The 17,761-nt window shown below is 47.5% G+C and overlaps 8 protein-coding genes across 8 annotated transcripts; 4 read left to right on the top strand and 4 right to left on the bottom strand.

Annotated features, from left to right (window-relative positions):
• Positions 1-106: 106 nt before the first annotated feature.
• Positions 107-2,943, top strand: EDB93DRAFT_1086571 (SART-1 family-domain-containing protein; the record flags this gene model as incomplete). The annotated part of the gene is made up of 10 exons (XM_041445979.1): positions 107-273; positions 335-358; positions 415-602; positions 657-758; positions 816-997; positions 1,055-1,160; positions 1,217-1,275; positions 1,336-1,561; positions 1,596-2,496; positions 2,550-2,943. 10 exons carry the CDS (start codon positions 107-109, stop codon positions 2,941-2,943), a joined length of 2,349 nt encoding a protein of 782 aa, XP_041307076.1.
• Positions 2,944-3,765: 822 nt separating this feature from the next.
• EDB93DRAFT_490199 (uncharacterized protein) lies at positions 3,766-5,610 on the bottom strand. The gene is made up of 7 exons (XM_041456533.1): positions 4,816-5,610; positions 4,388-4,758; positions 4,257-4,339; positions 4,175-4,207; positions 4,064-4,123; positions 3,871-4,002; positions 3,766-3,816 (listed from the first exon to the last, which is right to left on the bottom strand). Exons 1-6 carry the CDS (start codon positions 5,346-5,348, stop codon positions 3,916-3,918), a joined length of 1,167 nt encoding a protein of 388 aa, XP_041307075.1. The 5' UTR covers positions 5,349-5,610; the 3' UTR covers positions 3,766-3,816; positions 3,871-3,915.
• A 713-nt stretch (positions 5,611-6,323) lies between these two features.
• On the bottom strand, positions 6,324-7,217 carry EDB93DRAFT_1086455 (cytochrome c oxidase assembly protein CtaG/Cox11-domain-containing protein; the record flags this gene model as incomplete). The annotated part of the gene is made up of 4 exons (XM_041445972.1): positions 6,324-6,459; positions 6,515-6,681; positions 6,739-7,056; positions 7,107-7,217. 4 exons carry the CDS (start codon positions 7,215-7,217, stop codon positions 6,324-6,326), a joined length of 732 nt encoding a protein of 243 aa, XP_041307074.1.
• Positions 7,218-7,474: 257 nt separating this feature from the next.
• Positions 7,475-8,814, top strand: EDB93DRAFT_1286577 (DnaJ-domain-containing protein; the record flags this gene model as incomplete). Its single annotated transcript, XM_041454513.1, has 6 exons — positions 7,475-7,749; positions 7,801-7,877; positions 8,041-8,102; positions 8,286-8,494; positions 8,557-8,660; positions 8,726-8,814. The coding sequence occupies exons 1-6, from the start codon at positions 7,604-7,606 to the stop codon at positions 8,812-8,814; spliced, it is 687 nt and encodes a 228-aa protein (XP_041307073.1). The 5' UTR covers positions 7,475-7,603.
• A 390-nt stretch (positions 8,815-9,204) lies between these two features.
• On the bottom strand, positions 9,205-10,658 carry EDB93DRAFT_490348 (uncharacterized protein). Its single transcript, XM_041456534.1, has 6 exons — positions 10,552-10,658; positions 10,358-10,498; positions 10,263-10,303; positions 10,113-10,204; positions 9,987-10,061; positions 9,205-9,928 (listed from the first exon to the last, which is right to left on the bottom strand). The coding sequence occupies exons 1-6, from the start codon at positions 10,552-10,554 to the stop codon at positions 9,417-9,419; spliced, it is 864 nt and encodes a 287-aa protein (XP_041307072.1). The 5' UTR covers positions 10,555-10,658; the 3' UTR covers positions 9,205-9,416.
• A 670-nt stretch (positions 10,659-11,328) lies between these two features.
• Positions 11,329-12,723, top strand: EDB93DRAFT_1286561 (uncharacterized protein; the record flags this gene model as incomplete). The annotated part of the gene is made up of 5 exons (XM_041454512.1): positions 11,329-11,496; positions 11,553-11,593; positions 11,644-11,735; positions 11,783-11,857; positions 11,916-12,723. 5 exons carry the CDS (start codon positions 11,329-11,331, stop codon positions 12,425-12,427), a joined length of 888 nt encoding a protein of 295 aa, XP_041307071.1. The 3' UTR covers positions 12,428-12,723.
• A 1,031-nt stretch (positions 12,724-13,754) lies between these two features.
• On the bottom strand, positions 13,755-14,537 carry EDB93DRAFT_1086599 (uncharacterized protein; the record flags this gene model as incomplete). The annotated part of the gene is made up of 3 exons (XM_041445980.1): positions 13,755-13,898; positions 13,958-14,413; positions 14,463-14,537. 3 exons carry the CDS (start codon positions 14,535-14,537, stop codon positions 13,755-13,757), a joined length of 675 nt encoding a protein of 224 aa, XP_041307070.1.
• Positions 14,538-14,625: 88 nt separating this feature from the next.
• EDB93DRAFT_1150052 (acyltransferase ChoActase/COT/CPT) lies at positions 14,626-17,739 on the top strand. Its single transcript, XM_041449655.1, has 7 exons — positions 14,626-14,982; positions 15,030-15,604; positions 15,669-16,254; positions 16,378-16,607; positions 16,674-17,016; positions 17,233-17,455; positions 17,525-17,739. The coding sequence occupies exons 1-6, from the start codon at positions 14,679-14,681 to the stop codon at positions 17,433-17,435; spliced, it is 2,241 nt and encodes a 746-aa protein (XP_041307069.1). The 5' UTR covers positions 14,626-14,678; the 3' UTR covers positions 17,436-17,455; positions 17,525-17,739.
• The last annotated feature ends 22 nt before the right edge of the window (positions 17,740-17,761 follow it).

The following is a 17,761-nucleotide window of genomic DNA, read 5'->3' as shown; positions in this document are numbered from 1 at the left end:
AATAATATTACGTAATTCAATTGGAATCCAAAAATTCACACCAATGACTAATGAGGCAGCGCACACTCGTCAACATTCACTGCGTTCTCAGTCATTCTAAACCGCAATGTCAATGGAAGAAAGCATCAGTCTTGAAGAGACGAACAAGATCCGTATCTCTCTCGGTCTCAAGCCTCTTACAGATGATTCTGCACCAGTCGACGACAAGGACAAACAAGCGGAGGATAATTATGCAAAGCAGCGCGAGCGACAGGCGAAAGAGAGAGAAACAAAGTATTTACATGGTTCGTTTCTGAGTATACGACTTGTTCTGATTGACGTTTCTCTTTTCCAGGCAAATATTTGACCGGATAGCGAAGTGAGTTTCGATTCATTTATACTGGCTCTTCCAGATTACTCATTTTGCAACCACAGGGTCAGGAATAGACGAGAACTCCATGCCTCCCTCAAGGGTGCAACACTTGGTGATCCCGACGGTGATACAGAAGATACCCTGAAGTGGATCAAAAAAGCCAAGAAGCGTGACAAGGAGCTGGCGCAGAAAAGGCAGCAGGAGCTTGAGAACTTGGACAAAGTTCTCCAGGGTAACGACTATACAGAAAGTGCGTGCAGCTCTTGTGATATGAAGAATGACATGCCTGATAGTCTATCCGCAGAGGACTTGGTTGGCCTTAAGGTCAGCCACAACTTTGAAGACCTCGGAGAAGGCGATGCGCGTATTCTCACATTGAAAGACAGCCGTATCCTTGATAACGAAGGTGCGTCGGCTGCAAGCCTTACTATAACGCTGCTGTTTCTTAATTACATTCATCCAGAGGATGAACTTCAGAATGTTGAGATGGCCGAAGAAGAACGCACTCGCAAAAATAATGAACTGAAGATCAAAAAACGGGATTACACCGGTTATGATGATGACGAATTTGGAGATGGCAAGGCTGGAATGAAAAGATCAATTCTGGCGAAATATGATGATGATATTGAAGGTCCTAGGGAAACTGTGCGTATTTCTCATCCACAACGTTCCACCGCGATTAATCATTTACCTATTTTTCAGGATTTCCGTTTGGGCAATTCTGTTACGTCTACCACGATTAGTGGCGTTCAAGCGAAACCAGAACTGGCAAGCGTAAATAAGTCCTTGTTGTCAATAGATTACGCCAGTCAGTTCTTAATTTTAAATTTGCTCTTGCCTTTTGTTGACATATCTGGCTTCTAGAAAATTTGGAAACGCGTGATTACCTACAAGAGGGAGATATAGGTTTCAAGAAGCCAAAGGTAAGCGACATTTGCGTTTTTGAGCTATGGTGATGCAAACCTGACAATCATATTCATTAGACCAAGAAGAAACGTTCATCACGTCGCGCCCCCATTGATGGCGATGAGAATATTATGGAGGTTGATGTTAACGAGAAGACGGTTGTACCTAGGCCACGTGAGTTAGACGCCAACTTTGTCGATGACGATGAGCTACAAGCTGCCCTTGCTCGGTCCCGAAGAGCAAAGATTCACAAACCCAAGAAGTTGTCTCCGAAGAGATTGCTCGTAAAGGTAAGCCGGGCTAGTCCTTTGGGGGGCTTAAGAGTGACTGTTTTTAGTCGCAGAAGAACGCAACCGAGAACAATCGAGTCAGGCGGATGACAAGTTGCAGATGGACGACGCAGAGGATGGCGATGCCAGTGGTTTGACATTCGACGATACCTCGGAATTCGTTCGGGCTATCTCATACACCACGACTGCAGTGAAGTCAGAGCCTTCTGAGGAATCGGTAGAGCCCACCCCTACCAAACAGATATCGCCCTCTCGTGACCTTTCAGTGGCTGCAGGCGATGAGGCTCTCGACGAAATCGAAGCTGGTGAGGTTGTTAAGGAAGAGGAGTACGAAGATATGATGGAAATCATCGCTGAAGCAGAGACAAAGACCACCGCAGTGAACGACGATGTCGAAGTCGGGACGTTAGGGGAGAAGACGTTTGGCTCTGGTATGGCGGCCACCCTGTCACTTCTCCGGCAACAGGGTGTATTGGCGCTGCCATCGACAGATCAGACCTCGCGAGAGGGTGTTCAGTTACATAGGGATCGATTCCTCGCTGAATATCGTTATCGACAAGCTCAACGCGAAACAGATCGCTTACAGTCTCGCAGCGGTAACAAAGATCAAGCGACTCGAGAATACGAGAATCGACTCCGAGAACAACAAGAGGCTCGTGCGCAGCTGGAGTTATTCAAGGACTACAAGCCTGACGTGGAAATTGTCTATTATGATGAGCATGGCCGCGTACTAACCCCAAAGGAGTCTTGGAAAGCGTTGTCCCATAAATTCCATGGCAAAGGCTCCGGGAAGATGAAGACGGAGAAGCGGCTGAAGAAAATTGCGGAGGAGAAAAAGCAAGCTGCTATGGCAAGTGGTGATACTCCCCTTAGCATGAACCGTGCCTTCCAGATCCGCCAGGAGAAAACTGGTCAAGCTCATTTCGTACTGTCTGTGGGTAACAGAGGGTGCGTTTATTCAATGTCTGTCCTTTCGCTGCTTCTGATTGTATTCCGTATAGTGCTGTCCCTCAAGCGTCCGAGTTCTTGGACCCTCAGCCGCTGTCAAAGGGCAAGACTGAAAAGGCGAAGAGCAAAAAGAAGGATTCAGGGAAGGCCGGTGCTCCATTGCTTGAGTCCACTGGTTTCATGACGCTACCGGCGCCACATTTGCAGTCTCACCTCAATTCCCAAAGTCCTGCCCCATCAGGATTTTCATCCGTTATGCCCCCTAGTGGATCGAACTCACCCCCAGTCATAAAGCCAGGCTTTTCTCGCATATCGTCAGCTGCAGATACGCCGACACAAACAGGTACTCCTGTGCCGCCGGACCGAACAAAGGTAGCCTTCGGCTTTGGAGCGAAGAGGAAAGTGGCGGAGGACTTTATGGATCCACCTCCCTCCAAGAGACGCTAAGTTTAATTAATATATATTTTGGTAGTGTAATTATTATCCCGCTCTCTCTCCCAGATAGTGTTGCTGTCGAGGCGAGTTGAACTCGAACTCGATTCGGTTCGGAAATGGCCAAATTCGTTTCAACTCATTGGATAACTTGGATTTGAAATTTACAAAAAAATTTGTGACTTTATACCCATACATCGTAATTTCCTATAAATGGCCCCAGGCCATATGTCAATAGTATGAACATCTCATTGCAATGAGCTGGAGCCTGCAGTAGACTCGACATAACTGAGTGTGTTTCAATTATTTGTGCAAATTCAGCAGCATAGTAAATAGGTTGTTGTTCGGCTTGAAGCTTGAAGGACCGCAAGGTGATCACACATGATGAAACATGATTCCCGGACACGACGAGCTTCAAGCCAAAACCATGTCAGCCGCAAAACTTCTAGAAGGTATTACATCACCCTATTTTGGTTTTGAACGGTGAGCTGCGCTCAGTTTTTCTTGCCAATACTGGGATATTCAAGGTCTCAAACAGATGAATGTATTCCAGACTGTATATTGCAGATCAGAGCATTTGGGCCACTATTGTCTCCAATCTGGCGACGTTCCGCATCGGAAAGGGGAGCTTCGAACCCGACCGGATGTAGATGCCAAGTTCACGGTGGGGATTGTATGCAAGCCAATAGGCCACACAACATTACGTCGAAAACCGACCGAAACCTTTCATATGCCCGATTGAGCCGCGAAGAGCGCCTACACGACGTCAAACCCACGCGAAGATCGGAGACAACAAAACAATGTAGATTGAGTGGGGATTGACCACGATAAATATGTGCAAGCTTGCGAGTGTTGAGTAGCGAATACATAATGCAATGTAGGTTCGAGCTTCAAGTCTATCCGATCAACACGAATGATGTCTGAGTTCAGAACAGCACTCACATATTGTAAAAATTCCTGTCCAATGAGGACGGAGAATCTTGATCGCTATGAATGAGGCACTGGCATCTTATTTTCATCACGAGATGATCCAAAAACCATTTGCCAGAGCTCGGGGCCATCTCGTATCAGAGCCTGAAGCAGGAAAGTGCAAAAGATGAGGAGGTAATGTTAAAATAACCGTCGGAGTACGTACGATGACAACTTCTACTGCAATCAAGGCGATGATAACGAGTTCCATCCGATGAGTAGATGACTAACAGAAAAGTTAGCATGTGCCCACAATCTCTGACGTGAGATAAAGTACCTCCGTAAGTAGCTGACGGAGAGTTGATTGCACCTGAGTTGGACAATTAGTTTCATGTATTGCTTTACCTTGAGCATCTCACCTCCGTGGCATAGGTGATTTTCTCATTGACCGCGTTGGTCCTCGCCTTCACTTCGAGAGCCGCTGTCATCGATTTGAAGTAGCCTTCCGGATTATGTTAGATTGATGTGGACTCATGACCAGTACACCAACCTTCTAATTCAGGTTCAGTCCAGTACAGGTCTGGTGTGTCAGAGAAGTTCTCCCTGTTGAGGTTAAGGCCCTGGCGAAACTTCATAAGCGCTCCGAGCTTCTTGATAAGAGCTTCCCTGCTTAGACCAGGCTTCCCCGTCTTCTCGAGGGAGTGCGGCAGAAGTGCTACGGAGGAGAGATAGTCCTCAAGTGATTCCTCGAGACCCGAAAGAGCTGTAGAACGCGATAGTGCTTGGGAGAATGCATATCGTGCCAGAAGGGTATCTGCGGGGAGTGCAGGGGAAACTGGTGGTACGGTAGGGGCATTTTCAGGGTACTCGAGCGGTGCTACACATCCAAGGATAATCAAATCTCCTTGTATTCGAGTTTTTCTGAGGAAGGAGTTGTTGTAAGTAAATTTGACTCGAGCAGTTGAATCGAGTACCCACTCTGTTGGATCTGTTACAAATTCCAGTTCCTCTGTCTCTGGGTCCTTTAAACGGCCAACCTCACTAGGGGCAAGGACTTCTCGTGCAAATCGTCGTGCTTCTCCCTCTCCAAGACCCCAGCACACAAAACTTCCATTTGAGAACACAAAAATCTCGCCCCCATCGCCCCAGTGTGGAACCCACCAGGAATCATGAAGCGTCTGTGTATCCGGAAGACGAGAGCGTAATCTCGACAATAAGTAGCGTTCTGCAGTTGCAAGAGTGATCACAGGCTTGATAGAACTTCTAGTAGGCGTCGGGTTGGAACGAATGGGTATCGATGCAGATGCACTACGACGAAGTGGTGTACTTGCTTTTGGCTTGTGCTTTGGTGTCTCCGAAGGCTCCACGTCTACAGAAGCTGAGAAGGCACGAGCATAGAGGAACCAATGATTACGATGTACTGCTGCAGACGTGAGACTAGTATGATTAGAGTATGAGCGCAAGTTTGGGTGAAGACTAGCAGTCCTGAGTCCTCTGCACAAACTGTTCATGGAGAAATGGGACAAGTACAAACGCAAAGCTCAAGCTTTAAGCTATAGATGATGGGCTGGTGAAGAAAACCGGCACGCGTACGCAATGTCAGCGACTATAGCTACCGGCCGAGCTGAAATTTGCCAGGCTTCGACCAGGAGTCATTGATATTCACGAATCGCTATCACAAGTTCTACAAGTACGCAAAAACTCTCGATAGCACAGAAATGACACCATTCAGTCTTAGTATTTTAATGATCGCCTTTTCATAAGTTTCTTCCGTCTGGTTGGTGGGAAGGTTTACAGCTGGCCCCAGCGGCTCTTTAGTCAATTACAGGAATGCCTCGCTCACCAAAGATTACTATGAGCAGACCCGACAGTCAACTGTAAGAGGCCATACGAACATTTCCTAGAGCTTCATCTATCTGATGTTGTATGATTTCGCTTGTTGTAATAGTCTCGATTCTCGAAGAGGCATTGCAGCTGTTTTTTTTTGACAGAGAATAACGTAGGCGAGTTCTCGGCAAGTAGCATTCACGAAGTTTATGCCTGATGCTATAGGAACGGCTAAAAAGCAACAGCGGTATATCAGTAGTGTGAGGGTGTATACCCTAATACAATGCGATGTCAAGTTTCGACAGCCACGGCTCATTAACAGCCACGCCAGATTATGCCTATGCAGGGTTCTGAAATGTGGGTTCAAGTCAAATCACACGGAGCAGAATTTATATTTGTCGACGTACTTCAGCTGAAAAGGTTTGTCAATCAGGCCTTATGATCATTTGAGACAAAAAATTTGACCGTTACCCTTGCAGTGTCGAAGGGCAGAAATAATGGTCGTGTGCCGGATTTGCGGTTGACAGGGTGCTTGTATCCAGTATGAGTAGGAAGTACATTTCCATTGCGTCCGAGCATGTATGCTGTAGGGTAGATATACAAAGGAGTGCGAGGAACACTTGCTATGCTCCGTGGAAATTTGTCAAAGCGGACACAGATCACGAACTCTTTCCTGGTTGCGCATTGCGGATTTCTGCACGTGGTGCCATCTTGTAACCTTCGAACCCAAGAGACTTCTGCACGTCTTTGTCACTTGCATCTGGCTCAAGATGACCTTGAGCATTACGACGGGCTCTATATAATTAGTATTTAGAGTTGGTGAATTTTACGGTAACGGAGAGACACGCACTTGAAGAACGTATACGAGAGCACGACGTCATCAATGCCCCTACATGCAGGGTCATCGAGAACGTCTTTGTCTATGAAAAAAAGGAGCGGCATATCGACTTCCTCTCCTGCGAGCAATTTCTGCTCCTCAAAGCAAAAGCACTCTACTTTTGAAAAGTAGGGTGCGATCTACACACCATCCAAGATCAATGGCTGCTGATGTCCGACATCTAGTGCGGTACCCACTCGGTCAGGCGTGACATTGTACGTTGCGATTCCAATTATGTCCTTTTTACTCTCGTTCTTGGCCTTATAAAAAGCAAGACTGGTCTCTCCGGGAAGGACTGTAACGAACTTCTGCTGCGGAGTAAAAGCCCATGGTAGCGCTTCAGCACGGTCAGCATTGAAATGAACCTTGATGCGGCGTGCTCCGTCAACAGGAACCAGGCGCTCAGGCTCGAATCGGCCTGTACCGACATTGGGAGTACCAGCGAAGCCAGTGGCTGCGCAGAACATCCGGTAGAGCGGAACTGCAGCATAAGTTACCCCTACGGCGAATACAATCTGTTAAGATGGAATGAAAACATATGAGAAATAAGGCAGCGAAAGCATACGACGGCAGAAGAGTACATCAGCAGATTGCGATTCCGGGCGGCGTATAATGACTGTCGGGATGCATATGGTGGAGTATATGATTTAGCGTTCGAAGGTGTCTTGGGATGCATATTGGTGGCCATTGTCCGCCGAAATATGGAGTGTGATGGCGACCATGAGCAAGGATTTTTACCAATACGGGTCAAGAAATCAATGCTGTTGACAGCATGCAATGAACGGCTCAATGAACGGCATCGAAAGGACGGGTCCAGGCAACGAGCAGTCTATGAAAAGATTAGCGAGACAGAGATGATTAATCTGCAAACACACTCACAAACTGAGGCGCACGGCCTGCCTTCAAGAGAGGCACACACAGCCTGAAGGACATCGCCGTTGATGGCGACATTGGCGAGCACGACATTTTTGCTTCCGACTTCCAAGTGCAAGCACGTGACTTTGCAATTGGGTGCTTACCGAACTATACTTGAATCAAATCACCTACGACGACGACGACATCATGTCGACGGGAACATCGACACCTTCTAGTTCAAAGATACCCGCTTTGACAAGCGATACTGATATAGAGCAGCTGCTCTCTCGGGAAGCATCTGCCTTCCAACGTGAGCTCGAGGTCGAGCGGATTCTCAAGGCGTTCAAGCTCAAGTACGTAGCTACACGTTACGGTTTGATCAGTCATTTAGCATTATGACCTAGCCCATATGATATTCTTGACATAGACGAGTCTTCAAAGCCCGAAGGAATCAAGCGCAGATACCGGCAATTGTCCCTCTGTGAGCGATCTCGCTTCACTCATCCTCTCATTCATAGAATATAGCTGACGGTTTTGCGCCTTCGTAATCATGGTTCTTTGTTTGGTGATTCTGCTCGACCTCAAATTCGGCTTCGCTTTATGTCTGGTCAATTTTGTGCATGCGTACGTTGTTCCGTAACAAGTCATCCATCCTGACAAGACCCCCCACGCTCGTGCTCCAGATGCATTCGACCTTCTCAAGAAGGTGCGGTTTTCTTCTTTTCATGACCCCCTCCCATGCTTCTAACTCTTTAATTGAGTTTATTTCTATATCATCTTCCGTTACTCACAACACTCTCACTCCAACGGAAGTTTGAATATTCACTTTCCTCGCACGTCATTTGGTTTGTCGCACACATGTGAATCCAAATTCTCACTCTTGACCCAGGCCGAATCCGAGCTATCCGACACTGCCAAACGCGAAGCTCTCGATGCCACAATTACAGAGGCGCGCCTACAGCTCCTCCGTAGTCACGGTTTCTCTACGAGCACGCAGGACGATGATCCGAAACTTCGAGGTCTGGTCCCGTCCTTCAAGGTGCAGTTGCGAGCAAAGGTGAAAGATTTGTTAATTGAGGAAGAGGTTAGACGCAGGAAGTGAGACATTTTCCATTGTCATTGAGTTTTGTTGCAGTTCTGATGATTCGGTATTGTTGAAGAGCGATCAAGATGAACCTTGCGAATGAGGGACTGGAAGCCCGGAAAAAGGAGGAAGAAGTCGCTACAAGGAAACGTAAAGCGGAAGAGGATAAGACATGGGAAGGTGCGTCTTGTGATTTCTTTGGTCACTACCACTTTCATGAATCATTATCTATCACTTGCTTATAGAGTCCCGCGAAACCCGTGTTGATTCATGGCGATCATTCAATAATACTACAAAGAAGAAGAAAAAGACGAAGGTTCAGATCCTCGGATGATTCCTTGGACCACCTATATATTGGACACTCCCTAGGGAAACCCCGACGCCCTGCCATTGAACCTCGTTCACCCGCTTGCGTTCGAGTGTTTATATTAATACCGTCTTTTCTTGTAAACCATAGTTCTTTCCGATGTATGAGATCTGCTATACCACAAGGGCATGCTTCATGCACTTGACTGCCCTTAGCACGCGTGTATTCAAGACCGACAACTCCAATTCGTCACACATGTTGGAAAAAGGAAGCACAAGTAGACTCACACATATCCACTTGGTAATAAGGCCGCAGATAACTAGGCTCTTCCATCTACTCAACAAGAAATAATTGCATCATGCCAGGGGCTAGGGCTCTCGCGGGTCTTTTATCTGGGCAGCGAGACGGCGATCTCGAAACAGTTTAAATCTCTGGTCATATTCGAGGGATGGGTATAAGTGGACGGAGGGAATTTAGTTGGTGCATTATTGAAATCAGCACAACGGAGGTGAACATTCAGTTCTACAGAAACTTGCTGATTCCCTTGTCCTTGGGAGTCGTACGAAACTGTAATACATGAGCTATGACTAGATTAATCCCCACTTCCTCAAATCGATTGCGATGTGTGTCTACAATCTCATCACTGACCACCTCATCATGAAAAACTGTATCTCATGAATCGCAACTTCCTCTAACTCCGTTTCTACCTTTACACTGCCCTTTTCGAATACCTCACCATCCCATAAAGATGTCCAACTTTGGGGAGAATGAGCGTATAACCGATGCTCAGAGCCCGATATATTGGCAGTTACCATGCCTTTTTCTAGATTTCCGACCTGAGAACCACAGATAACTGAACCTGGCTGCGCAGATAACAGACCCGCGAGAGCTCTGGCAAGATGCAATTGTTTATCCTCAGTGAAAAGATGGAAAAGCCTTGTAGCACTGATTGCACTAATGCGGCCATGAAGGGGATTGAGGGATTTCAACGAGGACACATCGATAGCTGGGGCCGAAGAGACGTCGTTCGGCTGCGCAGCTATTGGAAGAAATTCTGGATCGAAGACATCTCCGGGAAGGAGGCATCCCGGGTAAGAAGTTGGTGTCGTTCTGAAAAGTTCGTGGCTGAGCTCGAGGAACTCTGTATATGCACGCATCCGAATCGTTAGCAAGAATGTTTCACAGACAAGATAAATTACCGTTGATGATATCTGAAGCAATGATATTTTTCGCAGGAAAACCATCTGCTGCAGCCTTTCTGGCATCAACACCGACTGAAAATGGAGTCAAGCTTATCCAACAAATTAAATCATAATGTGACATACAACAACAGCCAAGGTCGAGTAACACGGCATCGGGGCGCTCACGGCCGAGCTTCAGGATGTGTTCGTACACAGGAAAAGTCGATATGTTGAGGCTGAACGCGATTCCTTTATTATGAGTCGATTCGGATACATGGATTACAGCTCACGTACCGAAGAAAGACAAATCCGTGAATACAAGGATACGGTGCAATCTTTCAACGGCAGGGTTATTTAACTTACGGTGAAGTTCTCTGCAAGTAACTCGCCTTGTATGCTTTCGCCTGCACCTCCAGGATATGCCTCTTCAAGTCTTCGTCGTCGTCGATGCCGATTTGCGCTTTAAAGAACGCAGCTTCTTCGGAAGACAAATCATAAAGGCTGGTGTCTACTGTTGGTAGCGATGAGGTCTGAAACGTCACGTCACCCAACAACGTCGTAGAGTCGTTATGTGTAGCAATACCATCCATCATGATGGGATGTAATTTGTGCTACCCCAGCATTCTGCATCCTTTTCAATGTGTCTCAGCTTGGCTGCGGCATTCAGAAATTTCAGTGGTGATTCGGACGCTGGCCTAAATTTGGCGCAGTTCGGCTGCGTGACTCATCATCCGAGAGTCTCGTAGAAGTTAGAACCCTTACTGATTCCACTGAAAAATAATATGAAGAAAACCTAGTAGTAAATCTTTGAACGCAGTTCTGAAACAAAGTTGTTCATTACCTTGGAGGATCTCAGGCTGGGTCTCCATCCAAGATCATTGCAGGTGGATCAAGTGGTAGGGAAACCTCAATGACATGCCCTGCTATCGAACCTCAAAGTTCATCCACGATAGCACTAGTGCTTAAATGTTTTAGTCAGGGTGACCCTGCCATGAAGCTAGTTCCCTGTTCTGGTATGCGTTTCACCATCAGGGGCAATGCTCGACTGATGGTGGTGAATCCTTACTTACATCGCTGCATCAATGTGTCAACACATCATAGTCCATTTATATACGCAGCATTGTGTTTGACGAAACCCTAACGTGGGAGTCGCCGGGTACTGTGTCAATTACTATTACGAAGACTGCCCAGCTTAACATAGCTTCACTGATGAACATTCTACAACGTTGATGCTTATAGACGCCAGTCGTTCGCGTTTAAAAGGACGTGGAATGCAGCCTCAAGACAATTATTGCAACTTCCTTCTGAAGAAGCTTCGAGATGGAAGGCGCTTCTATACATGGGGCACTCAGAGTCCACGATGACCCTGGGCGATATAACATTTCAGACTTCGTCAGTCCCAACAGTAGACGCCAGCCTCTACAACCTGTCTCCCGCACAAGCTGCATTCTTCAAGTCACAAACCGGTATTGATAATGACGAAGACTTGAAAAGGCATATCCTGGAAGTTCAGGCGAAAGCATACAAGGCGAATCATTTCCAGAGGACTTCATAATAAGTTTACTAATCATCTGCTACTGACAGATTGCACCATATCCTTGTATTCATGGATTTGGCTTCCTTCGGTATGTTTTCAGTAGGTCTACATATCGCACGGAAATTGAACATTCCTTAGATTAAACTTATCAAACTTTCCCGTGTATAAACACATCCTCAAGCTTGGTCGTGAGCGTCCTAATGCCGTGTTACTCGACATTGGTTGTTGCTGTACGTCAAATCATACCATTTTTTGGATAATATTGACTCCATTTTAGTTGGTGTTGACGCCAGAAAGGCTGCGGCAGACGGGTTTCCCGCTAAAAACATCATTGCGTCGGATATCGTCAACGGTAATACAATTTCCTGTGCATTGTCATTCCTGCTAACGATGTGTATCACTATGTGCAGAGTTTCTTCAACTAAGTCACGAACTTTTCAAAACGACACCAGCTTCTTACCCTGGATCCCTCATTCCTGGAGACGTTTTCGATCCAGAATTTCTCTCTATAGTTACGCCGTCGGACGACGTCTCTCCGGTGTCAGCTATTGATTTATCCCCCCTGAAATCCCTCAGCCCCCTTCATGGTCGCGTTAGCGCAATAAACGCTATTGCATTCTTCCACCTCTTCAGTGAAGAGAAACAACTGTACGCCGCCAGGGCTCTTGCGGGCCTTCTATCGGCTCAGCCAGGCTCTGTAATTTGCGGCTTTGACAACGGAGCTGTCGAAAAGGGTATCAAAATAACCAATTTATCAGGCATTGAATATCAGGGATTCAATCATTCTCCCGAGTCCTGGTCATCTTTGTGGGATGGAGAGGTTTTCGAGAAGGGGACTGTCAAGGTGGAAACAGAGTTGGTAGAAATTCTGATTTTCGATAAGCGACACTTGATGATGATGTGGTCAGTGACTAGATTGTAGATAGGTGTTACAATAGGACGCATCCGAGGTGTAGGAGACGATCTTCGTTTCGGCCTGGTACCCTTCCGTCTGCTAGTGAACCTGATTGTACAAGATGACATCAGGTGTCTCCACTAAATTTAAATAGCGATCCTAACACTTGAAACCAAGTGGTGGCATAATTGACCAACTAAGAATTTGCCTGATCAAAAAAATTTAATCAGAAATCACGATTATATCCTCGTCGACTCCCACCCGCGTCCGTGTTGGAACATTCTCTTTACCGTAGTCTGAGTCGTCCACATACATGCTATCATCCGATTCGACGTCAATTACATCTTCCCGCAAGGTGGACGGAACATATTGACGTCGAGTGGAAGCAGGGCCCGGTGCGCTACGTTGGCGTTGGACCGATGCGGGACTGATTCGAGGATGTGATGTCATTGTGCTAACAGTCGGGACTATGGACGGTCGAGATGAGCCAAATACCATCTACTGAGAAGTCATCATTCCTTAAATACCTTGATGACGTGGACCTGTCGCTCGCTCAGCGTTCATGTGATGCTTGTCTCGTATATCAGAACCTAAGCCTTTCACGCCTGAAGGCTTAGAAACCGTTGCCAATGCTTCTGCCTCTATTTTTGCCGCTTGAACAAGGAGTTCATCATCGATGTCTAGGTCCATCAATTCTAAGTCGTAATCTGAGGGTGGTGACATAGGTCTTGCGGATGGAGTATTTCGCTTTGAGGGCAGTTTGGAGATGGGCTTTGGAGGTGAGATAGGTGCTGATACGAACTCAGTTGTGAAAGCCTCGAATTCCTCGTCCTCATCCAAACTCCACATGGCATCCCGTGGCGCGGGGGAGAGGATCCGAGCTCGTGCCAGGGGAGCAGAGGGGTTATGTTGTGGATTAGACCCGCCCGAGGTCGATGACGAAGGGATTGGGGTGTACAGTGTTGAAGATGTAGAAAAGTACGGCGAGGTGGTCGGCGCAAGACTACCAGAGGGAGGCTTGAGCGAAGAGGTCGGTTTAGAGGATGCGACAAGGCTAGACGAGGTGGAAGCAGGAATAGAGCTCGACTTTGAGGCTGCTCGTGTTGAGCTTGTTTTTGGTGCTGCAGCAGATAGGGGTTTTGATCGAACTGCTGAAGCTGTGGCATCAGTCGGCGTTGGACCTTCGGGTGGATCACCAACAGGCCGTCTGTTAGAAGCAGGAGGAGATGGAACTCTGGAAAGTGTGGGCGCCTGCGGTGGAGCCTCCGCCTCACCAGGTAGTTGTGGGTTGGGTTCTGGGTCGGGTTGGCTAAAGGGTATCAATTAGTTTGATAATTATTTGAACGGACGGAACTCACCCAAGCCTCCGTCTCAGGCTGCGCAGAAATATTTCATCCTGCATTACTTCATGGTCTTCTGTTTGATGTTCTTTCAGCTCAATCGTCTGTGGTTCAAGAAAGATAATGCCTCTGCGAATTCGTACGTCCTTCAAGAGGATCTAACAGTAGGACCGTGACTCTGTGAAAACGAGACATAAAGTGGCTGACCAACGCGTACCTTGTACCCTAGCGGAGTGACGCCAAGTTCAAGCTGTGGTATGGCACGATATTCCACAGCCTCAACAGTTGTAAAACCATCGCTTAATTCGAGACGCAGCATGCCTCTCGGATACTTTGGGACTGGGCCCTCGTCCTCTTCTGCGTCCTCTTCATCCTCCCTGACCAGGCCAGCCAAGTCCGCTCGATCCATGCGATTTTGCCTCACATTCATCAAGCTAAACGCACTAACGCCAATGTCGCTAATGGCACGAATTTCTACGAGACATGGAAGGCCTGTAAGACGAGCATTTTTGATGTTACGGATATTTTGTGGGAGGCCAGTGTTCGGCAGGGTGGAGTCTGTGAGGTTGGACTGCAAGAATTGAGAAGTTACATGGGCACTAAACTGTGGAAAGTCAGTTGGAGAAAGGGTGTATGAGGATGCGATCCATGAGCAGCAGTCACGAAGCCAAACCTGTGGGTGAATGAATATTATAAATACAAACCATTGATTAGAATTTTACTGGATCTAAAGCTGGACGTGGATGCTGTTCGTTGACCCATTTAACGATGTTTGCAGGTGCAGCAGGTTCAGCCATCGACCGTTCGGAAGCTAAAATTTAGAAACAACTTGAAAGGCGCGTTAACGCTACGACGTCGCGTGTGTCACACCATTTCATGATTTAAGTCACGTGTTACACTGGCAGTACTGTTCTTTGCTCACCACAATTGAAACTGGCATGATCTCAAGGTCAACGTTAGGCGGCCGCATAGCATTCCCATACTGCTCGAGGCTATCCCGGAGCTCCCCGTACATCTTCTCGTCGAGACGCGCTAGGTTGAGCACCATGGAAAAGTTGCCGCGTTTGCCAGTGCCAGACCTTCGCAAGACGCTGGACCGTTACTTACAGTCTATCCAGCCTTTTTTACGTGAAGACGAGGCACGTGGTCACTCTCTCTTTGAATCGAACTACGAAAAACGCGTTCAATGGGCAGACGATTTTGAGAAAGGTATTGGCCGCCTTTGTCAGCATAAACTCCATGGTATGTCCCTCCGTTAATCCAACAAAATTCAATTCACGTGTCGGCAGAATTGGACGCTCGATCGCCACATAACTGGCTAGATGATAATATCTGGACGAACTATGCCTACCTTTCATGGCGTGTCCCGCTCCTCATTAATTCCAACTGGTGGCTTACACTCGTTAATGATCCGTCCATACCCGAGTCTATCCTGCGCGGTGACACTCGATCAGGTATAGAGCCTTGGCAGGTGCGCCGGGCCGCGTATATATTGCATCGTGTTCTCGACTGGCGCGCCCGCATGGTTAATCAGCATCCAGACCCTGATACAACCCGTACTGGTGTCTGGCTCCTCACTAATACGGAGAAGATGTTCAACACATGTCGTTTACCAAGAACTGGAGCAGATGTCCTTGCAACTAGAAATCCGTCATCTGAGTATGCCCAGGATATCATGCTCATGTTATATGATTTTGTGTATACTGTAAGGGTCTGTGAGGATGATCGGACACCATTGCCTGTACAGACCATTGAGGATCGAATACGTGCGGTAGTACTAGATGTAATTAAGAGAATGGAGTCTGGGGAAAGCGCCGTGCCAGTCGGTGTCTTGACTTCGGATGACAGAGACTGTTGGGCAGAGGTCAGTACATCTTTCGCTCTTATTTTCTTGCTCATCTCGTTACTGACCGGCATCACTCCCATAGGACTATCAACACTTGCTCTCCCTTTCACCCACAAATGCCTCGACCTTCCGCGCTATCAGTGAATCCATAATGGCTCTTTCCCTCGACCATTACACTGCCATGCCATCGCATTACCCAATCTCGACCTCACCAAATTCTTCCCAATCATCTCAGGCAAGCATCCCAGCATTAGACACTGACGCCGAAATCCTCGCACACCTCTACAACACCCGCTCCCCTCCCCGAGCTCGGAACAGATTCTTCGACAAAAGCTTGACCCTATCATTGGAGCGCAATACTCGTACTGGCGTAATGGGTGAACATGCACCTGTTGATGCCTTGGTGCCTAGCATCGTCTTTGATTACGGTGTCGTTGCTGGTATCGAACCTTCTGCATTCTCAGAACCGGTTCCGCGCCCTCTCACTTTAGAGGAGGCTCGTGTGAGTGATGGTGGAAAAGGATGGTCCCGTTGGGACTGGGTGACCGACGAGCGGATCGAAGCTCGAATAAGAGAAGCGGAAGGACGGGCTCAGGCCTCGATCAATAACTCAGATGCAGGGATTTTGGACTTTGGAGAATATGGGGCAGATTGGATAAGCAGTGTCGGTGAGTTTTCGACTCCTTATCGATTTTCTGGCATTTTTTGATTTATTTGCTGGGTCGACATTTACCTCTCTCTCTTTCCCTTCTTTCTTTTCTCACCAAGGTCATTAATCACTTCACTATTAGCACACCTTCCACCGGACGCCTACACCCAACTTGCACTCCAACTCGCCTGGTACCGCTCTCGTGGATTCTTCACAGCGACCTATGAAACAGCCCTCACGCGAATGTTCAATGCTGGCCGTACCGAGTGCGTAAGGAGCGCAAGTGTGGAGGCGTTAGATTTTGTTCAAGCTGCTAAGGAATGGGGACGTGGAACTGAATGTGTGGCAGAGGGGAGCCAACACGAAGTGGAGGTGAATTCGTTTCATATGCTCAGTGACGACGGGAACTCATGGTTTTTGATCCACTAATCTTACCAGCCCCGCGCACTTCTTCACCTCCTCCAACACGCCATCCGGACGCATGCAAGGCGCACGAGGGAAGCTGCTACGGGTCGTGGAATTGATAGGCACTTATTAGGCCTGAAGTTGATGCTAGAAGAACTCCCTGTGGATGCGTCCACATCTGCTTTGTCCTCCTTGGACTCTCCCTCAAGTTCAAGTCCCACTGGCCTCCCGCAAAAGCGTACGCACCCTCTCTTCGCCGACCCTCTTTTCTCTCGATCTCAGGAGTGGAAGCTCAGCACTAGTGGCTTGAGTGCCGGTGACCAATTCCGAGGCACTGGCTTTGGCGCTGGCTGGGAAGATGGTTATGGGATTAATTGTAAGTTTGATTCGTTCATTTTATAATTGTTTTGCGGGATCGTCCAACCTCGGGGAGGGACTCTTCGTCTGTAAATGTTTCCCGTCTCCATTTGTTATTGTCGCCGACATCACCATCGGTTGACCAGGTCGACCAGAGGTGTTTCGATTTCGAATTTAACTGGCGATCCCGTTCACCCTCTCCACAAAGCAAAGCTCATATTCTGTCCTCTTACAGATCTCATAGCACCCCGCCGCATCAAATTCTGTATCGAGTCCAAATTCTCATCCCCGCTCACCTCCACGAACAAGTTCAAGCAGCATATTGCAGATGCGCTCCAGGATATGCGGGCGATTTGTGAGGCTGGAGAGCTCGAATTGAAAGACATAAAGAAAAAATCGGTGGATGGGGAAGACACGCGGGTGCAAGCGCGGTTATAGGCCTGGTGGTGTCGACCAAGGTTTGTGCCTTGTCTCTTGAGCGCGAGGACTCGACACTGATGGAGATCGTTTGATTTTGACTGTACTAGATAATCGTAAGCGATCGGACACCATATAGGTTCAATAGAAGTTTGGATACTCGATCGAGAATTCTAATTGACCATCCTCGCTTGTTGCTGCACATACACCTGCCCAACTTGTGTTAACGATTACGATCGTGAGGTCCATACTCCATTAGATCACCCTATACTTATTGCATACCATGAAATACACCACTCTGACATAATTGAAATGAAAAACTCGTTCTTTATTCCAAGAAAAAAGCA

The sequence above is a fragment of the Suillus bovinus genome (assembly GCF_016758785.1).
Source record: "Suillus bovinus strain UH-Sbo-P2 chromosome Unknown EDB93scaffold_33, whole genome shotgun sequence".
NCBI lineage: Eukaryota > Fungi > Basidiomycota > Agaricomycetes > Boletales > Suillaceae > Suillus > Suillus bovinus.
Note: the sequence above shows the minus strand (reverse complement) of the source record. Positions and strands in the feature narration are given on the sequence as shown.

Bases quoted from the DNA above. Each gene is read 5' to 3' on its own strand.
- EDB93DRAFT_490199 (XM_041456533.1), bottom strand. From the start codon at position 5,348: ATGAACAGTTTGTGCAGAGGACTCAGGACTGCTAGTCTTCACCCAAAC. The intron at 4,340-4,387 runs GTTGGTGTACTG...ATAATCCGGAAG, and splicing joins GACTGAACCTGAATTAGAAG to GCTACTTCAAATCGATGACA. The intron at 4,208-4,256 runs GTGAGATGCTCA...TGTCCAACTCAG, and splicing joins AAATCACCTATGCCACGGAG to GTGCAATCAACTCTCCGTCA.
- EDB93DRAFT_490348 (XM_041456534.1), bottom strand. The intron at 10,304-10,357 runs GCGAGTTACTTG...TGCCGTTGAAAG, and splicing joins TGCAGGCGAAAGCATACAAG to ATTGCACCGTATCCTTGTAT. The intron at 10,205-10,262 runs GTACGTGAGCTG...AATCGCGTTCAG, and splicing joins CACGGATTTGTCTTTCTTCG to CCTCAACATATCGACTTTTC.
- EDB93DRAFT_1150052 (XM_041449655.1), top strand. From the start codon at position 14,679: ATGATCTCAAGGTCAACGTTAGGCGGCCGCATAGCATTCCCATACTGC. The intron at 16,255-16,377 runs GTGAGTTTTCGA...CTTCACTATTAG, and splicing joins AGATTGGATAAGCAGTGTCG to CACACCTTCCACCGGACGCC. The intron at 17,017-17,232 runs GTAAGTTTGATT...GTCCTCTTACAG, and splicing joins AGATGGTTATGGGATTAATT to ATCTCATAGCACCCCGCCGC.